This window comes from Protomyctophum parallelum, assembly GCF_964188405.1.
Source record: "Protomyctophum parallelum genome assembly, chromosome: 11".
In the NCBI taxonomy this organism is placed as follows: Eukaryota; Metazoa; Chordata; class Actinopteri; order Myctophiformes; family Myctophidae; genus Protomyctophum; species Protomyctophum parallelum.
Genome location: NC_139707.1, coordinates 43,899,887 through 43,909,964, shown reverse-complemented (window position 1 = coordinate 43,909,964; position 10,078 = coordinate 43,899,887). Strand labels below are relative to the sequence as shown.

General features: G+C 43.2%; 1 protein-coding gene across 1 annotated transcript; it reads right to left on the bottom strand.

Annotated features, from left to right (window-relative positions):
• Nucleotides 1–7,681: 7,681 nt before the first annotated feature.
• On the bottom strand, nt 7,682–9,451 carry LOC310867027 (gamma-crystallin M2-like; the record flags this gene model as incomplete). Its single annotated transcript, XM_083776820.1, has 3 exons — nt 7,682–7,957; nt 8,529–8,771; nt 9,443–9,451. The coding sequence occupies 3 exons, from the start codon at nt 9,449–9,451 to the stop codon at nt 7,682–7,684; spliced, it is 528 nt and encodes a 175-aa protein (XP_083632946.1).
• Between the last annotated feature and the right edge of the window lie 627 nt (nt 9,452–10,078).

The window sequence follows — 10,078 nt, the reverse complement described above, 5'->3', positions numbered from 1 at the left end:
TCTGCTCGCATCAGCAGTAATGGGAATGCCTGGTATGCTCCACATTGCTCCAGGCTCTTTCTGGTAAATCTGCACTGAATCATCAGCATGCACCTCTTTGTCCAACAGGTTTAGCTGGGTTGTGTGTTGATCACCCTGTCATGTATCTGTCCTCTGCACCATGCACGGCCGGGGCCTGGACTACGCTGTTGCTACACCAGGGTTGGTTGCACAGCACAGACTGAGTACTCAAGAGTACATACAGTATACATGCACAGGTTGGGTACAAAGGTTGGCAAATGGCCATACACTTACAAGCTGTCTATCTAGATGTGGCATGTACACAAACATATAAACAATAGGTTGGATTTCTCACCTATACAACACTTTATCGGGCTTGTGTTTGCCCAGTTCTTGATTATGGTGCAGTCAGTGTAGCTGTGCATGACCCAGCCCTCCGATATTTCCTGTACATACATTATGCATCAATGGCAGGAGTCTCAGCAGATATGTGATGGGAACCTTGTGAGGTCCGATGGAAGGTCTGCACCGCCTGGTTGTGGAATAGATTAGTCGGCATGAATGATAATAGACTTACAAAGAAGGTATTTAACTGAGCAAACAACAGAATGGACATTGGATAGAGAACATACGTAATCATTATTGTTAAATATTATTGTTATAGTGTTAATTATAGTTCTGTGAATGTGGAGTTGAAGATGTGTTCCTCAGAGTAGAAAACATTAATATTGTAACACTAAATTAGATGCTTTTTGATAAGCAGAAGAAGAGAAGAGTTCCGGAGTAAACCAAAATTGTGTAATAATAATAATAATAATACATAGGCTACATACAATTTATATAGCACTTTTCAAGTTACCCAAAGTCGCTTTACAGAACAAAATTAACTAGATGAAAAAAAGGTTAAAAACTAGACACTAAGGTATAGACAAACAAAAAGTGGGGGGGTGGGGAATTATGTATGGAAAGTAAGTCTGAAAAGGTGGGTTTTGAGTGTGCTTGAAAGTTTTGAAGGTGGGGCAGCTCTGACGTGAGCTGGGAGTGAGTTCCACAGTGAGGGGGCGGCCACTGCGAAGGCCCTGTCATCCCAGGTTCGCTTGTGGGGTTGCAGTTGGTTGGCAGTGCTTGACCTGAGGGAACGGGTGGGGACATGGTGTTCGATGAGTTCAGAGAGGTAGCTTATTGTTGAGGGCTTTGTATGTGATGGTGAGTAAAATCGTGAAAGAGAAATTAAATTGATTGATTATTACTTGTAACTTGTGATCTTGTAGATCTGCTATTTTCAAAACATCTTCAAAATGAAAAACAATAATTGGAATATTGTTGAAACATTTTAAAAACACAAACCAGCTGTACCAGCTCTATAACATTGGTTCTCAACCTGTGGGCTGGGGACCACACCACTGTTGGCTGTATTGCAAGTGGGCCCCCAGATAATCCTGAATTGCAGTATAGTCAGAGGTTCGGCAAGTAAAGTAAATACTTTTACTTACTACTAAAGTACTGTGTAACGAAATTGTTTTCCCTGCAGACATATACAGGGAGGTTGGCTTCTGGCCACACAGTTTTGTTCTGCAAGCTTTTACATCTGGTGGAGTGGACAATTGCATTCACACTGTCAAGCTCCACTCTGTCTCCAACCACACTTCAAAGTATAATTAACCTAAGCCTGTCCAAATTAATGTCACAGGTTTAACATATGGCATACTCATTATTTCACCATCAGTCACTGGGTTTTTCTTTTCAATGGAAATATCCTAAAAAAACAGGGTCGTATTATAATCGGGGACTATAGACTATTTGACATTCAATGTTATTTCCCCCAAAAATGGGGGTCGTCTTAAAATCGGAAACAATATATACGTTAGTAACCGACATATGTAGTTAAGTTTGGCAGATCACAGTGTGTTTTTGTTGATTGCACAATGCAGGCTGCATTCATGACATTTAGGGCTATGTCTGATTTAAATATGATTGTGATTTAAGAAACATTTAATGTGAAAGAAACACTGTTACAGGTTAGTACGATGATGATGATGATGATGATGATGATGATGTGTGTTTGGTCGAAACTCAGAAGTGGAGAGTTTGCTAGGCATCTTCCAACATCACACTCTGGTAACTACATCTCCCAGAGTGCACCAGCAAGATGGCTGCTCGTTTGGCTGAGCTGGAACACCTGAAAAGGCTGGAGGGAGCATTCAAACAAACAATACACCAGAGACAAGAAGCAAGATCTACTCGAGGCATGTTCCAAGTCCAAAGACGCCAATGGTCGGTGATATTGTCCTGTCTTATTCAGTCATATTTGCAATACTGCTAAATGTGTTTAAACCTTCTTTAATGGGCTAATGTGTTTAGTTTAACTGCTACAGTTTGGATTGGTGAAGGACCACATTGCAGTATTACTTTCGTGTTTTGAAAAGTCTAAAAGTTTGAAAAGTCTAAAAGTATAACTTCACGAAATAAGACTGTTAGAAATGATTGACTTTAAGAATTTAAAAGACTAACTAAAATGTGAACAATTCATGGTTCATATGTTAAAGGTTTAAAATGTGTGTGTGTGTGTGTGTGTGTGTGTGTGTGTGTGTGTGTGTGTGTGTGTGTGTGTGTGTGTGTGTGTGTGTGTGTGCAGCATTGGCCGGACGGTTTGCGGAGCGGTCTTGATATCGGAAGGTCGCTAGTTCATATCCCCGGACCGGCACGTTAAAATTACCACCGCTGAAGTGCCCTTGAGCAAGGCATTGAACCCCTACCATGAAATGTTCTATGAGCATGGCCTGGCTGTAAACAATTTCTTGAGCTTAGTCCAGTTACCCTGGGTAAATATAGTAACTTTGCTTTGCTTCGTGTGTGTGTGGACAGAGCTATCATGTAGTCCCCCCCCCCCCCCCCCCCCCCCCCCCCAATAAAAAACCCAGGGGTCTTTCAACACAAAGGATCTCTAGAGAAGATAAACAAGACAGGACAGGATGACCGGCTGTCCCTGGGTCAGCAGCTACATAAGCATAATTTAGGTTGGAGGGATTCTGACCCCCGCCTCTCTGTACCCTCCTAGGCAGAAGTGTTAAGTGTACAATTATGACATTTTTTAAGGCATTTTGAGGCATAAGCTAAGCTCCGAAAGTTATTAGTGCGGCCTCGTCCCTCAGCCGGCGAAAACTAGAGTTCTCAACAGGCCCAGAACTTAAGGCCCTGCCCTACCTGGGCCCTCATCAAACCCTGTACACTCAAGAAACTGCCCCCGCTACCACCCTTAGATCTCCATATATGGAGCTGACCTGTTCTGACATTCCATATGTTGATCCGACCTCATCAAACCCTGTACACTCAAGACACTGCCCCCGCTGCCACCCTTAGATCTCCATATATGGAGCTGACCTGTTCTGACATTCCATATGTTGATCCGACCTCATCAAACCCTGTACACTCAAGACACACTCCATATATGGCCAGTACATAATTCATTCCATATGTTGATCTGAGCCCCCATGCCAAAGCGCCAGCGCTCACCCAGCAGTCTGCCGTCACTCAGGCGGATGCATGCACGCCCTCAGGGCGTCTTACTGGTATATTGTATATATAAAATAATCACACCCGTGTGAAGTGAGTGGTGCAACTCCATGTGGGGGTCCATGGGGGGTCCCGGAAGTTCCAGACCCACAGGAACGCGCCCAAGGTGCCGGCCCGGTTCCGGCAAGCCACCCCACGTCCGAAACGGTCGAGAAATGACAGAGTTACCGTGTGGGGGTCCCGGTACTGTATACTGTACTGTCACAATACTGTCACAACCGAAATCATCGTGTGTGTGTGTGTGTGTGTGTGTGTGTGTGTGTGTGTGTGTGTGTGTGTGTGTGTGTGTGTGTTGGGCTGCGGAACAGTGACACTTGGTTGTGAAAACCAAACAAACGCTATTTTCGTGCTCGGACAGACACAGCCAGCCATGCAGGGACAGACCCAGCCAGCCAGCCAGGGACACACATAGCTGTCTATAGCCTATATAGGAGTGGTTGCACCACTCAAAAATGTTTTACATAAGTCAGCCTTCTGGTGGCAGGTTTTTCCTTGGCAGTGTGCATACAATCAGTTATAGGTGAAAACACGAATTGGCCTGTAATAGCGCCACCATGAGGCTGATTTAAAAAATGTCAAATGCCATTTCACTGTGTTGCCCTCCTGCAAAGTTGCGTGTGTGTACCGATTTGCCTGATGTTTGGACAAAAAATCTGCCTCCTGGTGGAGCTATAACCGGCCCATGTGAAGAATTTGGGGCAGAGGTTCTGCTCTGGCATCCAGGGAGTGTGTGTGCACAGTTTCGCTGCCAGCAGCCCAATGATGGTGCCAGAAAATAGACAGAGAAAAGAAGGACGGACAGGGTGTCTCGGCCGAGTCGGCCATGCTGTTTGGCCTGGCAGCTAGAGACAATAACTACACACAATTTAACATGAAAAACCCTTCCTCAATAAAAAAGTTTTTTAGGCCTGTCGTAAAAACATCCATGCATGGTCTGCTGTGACCTTAAAGGCGAATTCCGGACTAACCATTCACCTAACGTAAAATGATGATAATATATCCATTGATCATTGGAAGATGCAAAAAAAGTGCTTCTCAGTTCCCGCATAGCGGGTGAAAAGTTGAATTGTTTATTTAAATCGCTAGATATATATTGTTTTACTTCTGTAGCAGATGAAGCTGAAAACATAGACATAAAAAGGTAGACGGCTCCTTCGGCTCTGGGGCGTGCGTGTCTCTCTTGAAGGCAACATGGAGGCAAGCTTTCCTGAGATTCCAAGTATAACAGAAGCTTCTGAACTGCAGCGGCCAATGAGGCATCTATTTTTTTTTAAATATCTATGGTTGAAAATACGTCCACAGAATGTTGTCCAGGACGGCGTTTAACCGTATTATCATAAGATGATGATGTGCCCATGATGACACAATAAAAGTAGACTGGATTACATTTTCAGGACCTGAATATACATGAAAATATATGAGACCCCCAATCAACCAGAGCCTTTCACAATTCACATACAGTAGAAAGTGGCAGAATTTGGCGAAAATCTGGCAATCTATATATCTTGCCACCACAAGTATTTGCATACAGTGAAATGAGGTGTACCGTATCTGTATTTAACCCATCGTAGGTAACAGGAACAGGGGCACTACGGGGGCAGTTGTGAGTTGAACATCTTGCACAGGGACACTTTGACACATTGCTGAAGCCTGGAATGTTTGGTTTCCCAGTACAGCTCTCCATCCATTCAGCGTCCATTCAGCGTCACAAATATTTGTTCAGCTAGGTTCAGGTTGTAATAGGGTATAGTTAGAGTTCGAATGTGTCAATTTCTTGGCCTAGCTAGACGCACGCACACACACAGACACACGCGTGCGCATATACACAACAGGGGCAAAACACAATCTCTGGCCCTGCATGGCCCATGGCCACAGAGAGCACCCAGGCAGAAAACTGGTGCTGCTGTGAGAGCCAACAGAACATACATAAAGAAACATGCGGGGGTCTGAGGGCTGTAAAGTACTGGTGAGCTAGTCAGATATGTATGGAGGATGGAGGTGACAAGAAACGCCATTGGAGAGCTCGTCTGAGATGACAGATTAATAAATAATAATAATAAAAAAACAGGGACACTTTGCTGAAGCCTGGAATCAAACCTGGGATGTTTGGTTTCCCAGGCCGGCTCTCCATCCATTCAGCAATGGCCGCCCCAAATGTTTGTTCAGCAAGATTGTAATTGCGACCGTATAGGTCCATATGAAAATCTGCAAAACAGTCCGTCTGTCTGCCGTGCCCTGTGACACGCTCCATATATGGCCGTCAGTCCGTCACACCTTGTGACACGCTCCATGTATGTAGATCACAACACTGACCTCATCAAACCTATAGCCAATAGCCATACATGGCGAAGACTGGATCATCACCTAGATCTGCATATATGGAGCCGGACACTGACAGCAACTCTACATCTGACCTCATACCTGACCTCTCTTTCGTCTTCAATGTTTGTGTTACGCAATGTTTGTATTTACACAAACACTCAGAATTGTCCATTCATTGTCCAAGGCATTTAATGTTTGTGTAGGACAAAGTTTGTTTTTGCACATACACTAAAAGCTGGACATAGGAGGGGCTAGTGGCCTAGTGCCCATTCTGACCGGGCACCCATTTTGGTGTCAGCATCATGTTATGATTTAGCTATTTAAAAATAGAAGATCTACAAGCTCATAGCGCGCCACCGAGTGGCGCGATACGAGCTTGTAGGTCTGCTATTTTTGAAAAATCGAAGAGCGACTGACATTTTTAGAATCTGATCTCAGGTCAGAATGGGTTCATCAGACCAGTGTGTGTCCGGCGGAAACCTCGTATGAATCTGATCTCAGGTCAGAATTGGTTAAATGTCCATATATGGGCATTCCCAGACCTGTTGTTTCAGGGCGAGCTCGCCCTTTAGGTTGAGGTCACTTCTCGCCCTCGGGTCAGGGTGTCTTACTGGTAGGGTGCATTAATGACCATAAAGAACAACCTCTAATGTAATATTGCAATTAAAACTAAGATATTTGCTCAAATAAATCATATATTTTTTAATGACAGATATAGCCACTACGACCACAAATGTCCCAAGAATTAACTAGCTAGCCTAGCCACCGAGTCTGCTGCGCTCTGGGGGAACAGAGCAGGTGATTATTTTTGTTTTGATTAGGTGTAGATATCGTGGTTTAAGCACGGCTAGAAAGCCGATTCCTCGAAAAGACCTGTTGTATAATTAGAATTCAAATGTGTCAATATCTTGGCCTACACACATGTACACACACACACACACACACACACACACACACACACACACACACACACAAAGGGGGAAAACACAATCTCTGGCCCTGCACCCCCATGGCCACAGGATTTCCTGTGTGTAGGCCAAGATATTGACACATTTGAACTATACAGCAGGTCGTTTCCTGTGAGAGCCAACAGAGCATATACATAAAGACACATGCAGGGGTCTGAGGGCTGTAAAGTACTGCCATTGGAGAGCTCAGCTCAGAGACCTTGCTACTGTAATTGTTGTGATCAGTAATTGTTGAATCCACATAGCCCTACTATATAAACACATTACAAAAGCTATTGTGACAGAGTTATGTTTTTCCAGTGGGGAATAATACAGTAACACAACTGTAATCCATTTACGTACAATGGTGTTTCTTTTTGCCCCTTATGTTTAATCTCATGCACATACTGTACCTTGCCACTATGTTTAGTGATGATTTGATTGGCTGATCATCCCATAGAAAATTTAAGACACCAATTGTGATTGGATGGAATGACAGAAAAGTGTGGACGCCAATTGTGATTGGCCACAATGCGATGATGTATGATGATGTATGATGATAAGAGCGCCCCTTCACTTCACACAAGTGTGATTTTTATGTTCTCTTTGACATTATTAATTAATGTTTGATTAAAAGCATGTGCACCTTGTAACAAGAATCCATATAGATTATGATAGCTTTTGTGCAGACAGGAATTTATTTCATTCATTTGACACTTTAACGCTCACAAAGGTGAGTATTGGGGAAAACAGGGCAGAAGGTCAGATGGTGAAGAAGGGGAAGAGGTTTTGAAGGGCTCCAGAAGTTGGTGCAACCTCTGAGGGACCCAGAGAAGATCTCAGAACTCTGTGATCCGGCGGAAGGAGGCCACGGCGGGGGAGGTGGCGCCCCAGTCCGTGTAGTTCCGGTACTCGCCGCGCTCCAGGAAGTACTGGCGGCCACGGTAGTTGGCCTGCTCGTAGAGGGCCCACGCGCCGTCCAACACTGCACAAGAATGGAACTCGCTGAACTTAAAGGCCTTGTGAACGGACGGACAATCCTCAGCGCTCTCTGCCATTTGGCCCCGGAACTCTTGCCGGTCATAGAATCTCATCTTCCAGGTGTTTCCATAGACCTTTAAAAAATACAGAAATGATAGAGATCAATGGCATGGATAAAAAATGATGTCAGTGTAACAGTATGTAAATGTGTTCCAAATTACTTCACATTTGCATAAGAATTGTGGTCTTTTCTTTGACATCTTCCTCGTTTCCTTCACTAATGCATGCATGCATGCATGAAGAGGCCAGTTGCTGCCAAAGCCTGAGCCTCTTGATTCTCTTTATTGTCCGTTGGATTTGGAACAAATTACTGCCTGGTTGGTGCACCCAGTGGTAACCCATTGGCAGCTGGGCACACTTCTGCATCAAATTTGATCAAAGACCCTTCAAACATGCTGAAATATCAGATTATTTCACTTGAACACACTGTAATTTCAAACTCCCCAAAGACCTGCATAGGTAAAAATCCCCAGTGTTAATTTAACTCTGAAAAGAGTGTAAAAATAGATTACTGTGCAAGAAAAATAATATGTTTATATTATTTCAAACCAGCCCACTATATACACATAACTATCAAACTTTCCTTGGCTGATTTCCTTCACTATGTGGTAAAGATCAGTCACTGCGACTGTTAACAGGGCTTACATTTTTTATAAAGCGACATGATTTGATAGAGTCACTAAAGCCCATCCACTCTTGGTGATCGGTGTATTTCCCGGGGGTCAGGATGTACTGGACGCCGGTGTAGTTTGGGCGGTCGTACAGAACCCAACAGCCACTCTCCACCCTGACGGAATTGCAGCGACTGATGTATGACTGCAGGTCAGGGCAGTCGCTACTGAGCTCATGGTGCCGACCTTGGAAGTTCTTATCCTCAAACAATTCAATCTGTAAAGGGGGGGACAATAGAATTAAATCCTAGGAAGCTATATATAAGACATGCTTTATTGCCTCGTATACAGTAATGACTTGAGTGTGTTGCTCAGTATATCCCCAGGCTGGCGGGGGGCGATCCATTCTTCTGCCTTTGATGCCCACCCTCCTGTTCTTAAAAATATATATAAAGATTAATCACTGGGGGGGGGATATGTTTTATCCCTGCTTCTGGTCAGACTGAATGAAATACAGTACATGCCTTTCCGTTTGGGAAAGTTACAATGTCTAATACAATATGCTTGATATTTATGTATCACAATTTAATAAAACATGTTTGTTAACCACATTAATTAACCTTGGCGTCGATACTTTTGAACAAATTTGTCAACATTTAAAAATGCATTTTAAATTAAAAAGAATAACATAACTCACGTGCCATGAGCTTGTTGATTGGCTACAGTATGTTCACTATTTGCCTTACAAAGAAGAATAGAACGTATGTGGTTAAGAAAATGTCCGCCATCTATTTTTACTTTTAACATATCTAACCCCGTGTGTATATTCCATTACAATGATGCAATACAAAAAAGAAAACACAGAAAATGTAAGAGAAAACCAACTGTCAAAAATGATACAAATCGACTGGGAACACTTCGAGGCAAATACTGCCTAAGGCTCCTTACCTTCCCCATTTTCGATGTCGTTGCTCACCTCCCAAACAGCTGCAGCTGTGTTGTGGTTTATATCGAAATTCAGAATGTGCCGACAAGGGAAAGCTGTTGTCATCTAAATTAGCTTCATTTGCATATCAGCAAAATGGTTTGGTCAAGTTTGATTTCCCTTTGTCATATACTGTAATGGCCTCGTATCAAAGAATTGGCTGAATTGAGATGTGCAAGTTACAAAGACTAAATGTTTTATTTATATTCAGTTCTCCCATATCATAGAACCCTTTGTGGAATTGTCTTGGTTTATCTCAGGCTACAGAAACAACAATATTCTTTTCTTTTGTCTTGTCATAAATATTTTTATTAGAAGTTAGGCATCTCAGTAAAGTGTCATTCTAATCACATAATACATCATTCTTATTCAGATATATGTACATAGAATGGCAGCTTTCTAATAACAATTCACATTCATTTGTCTTGCCCATGCACTCCCTTATATTTTTTAAACGTTCAGATAGTAAAATAAACCATATACCAATTTGGTAACACGCCAATTCCCAGTTCCCCTGCTTCTCTGAGTGGTCCATCCCCGCTAATCCCCGCAGTAGATCATTGGGAGGGTGAAGATGGCCACGAGTCTCCTCCGATACC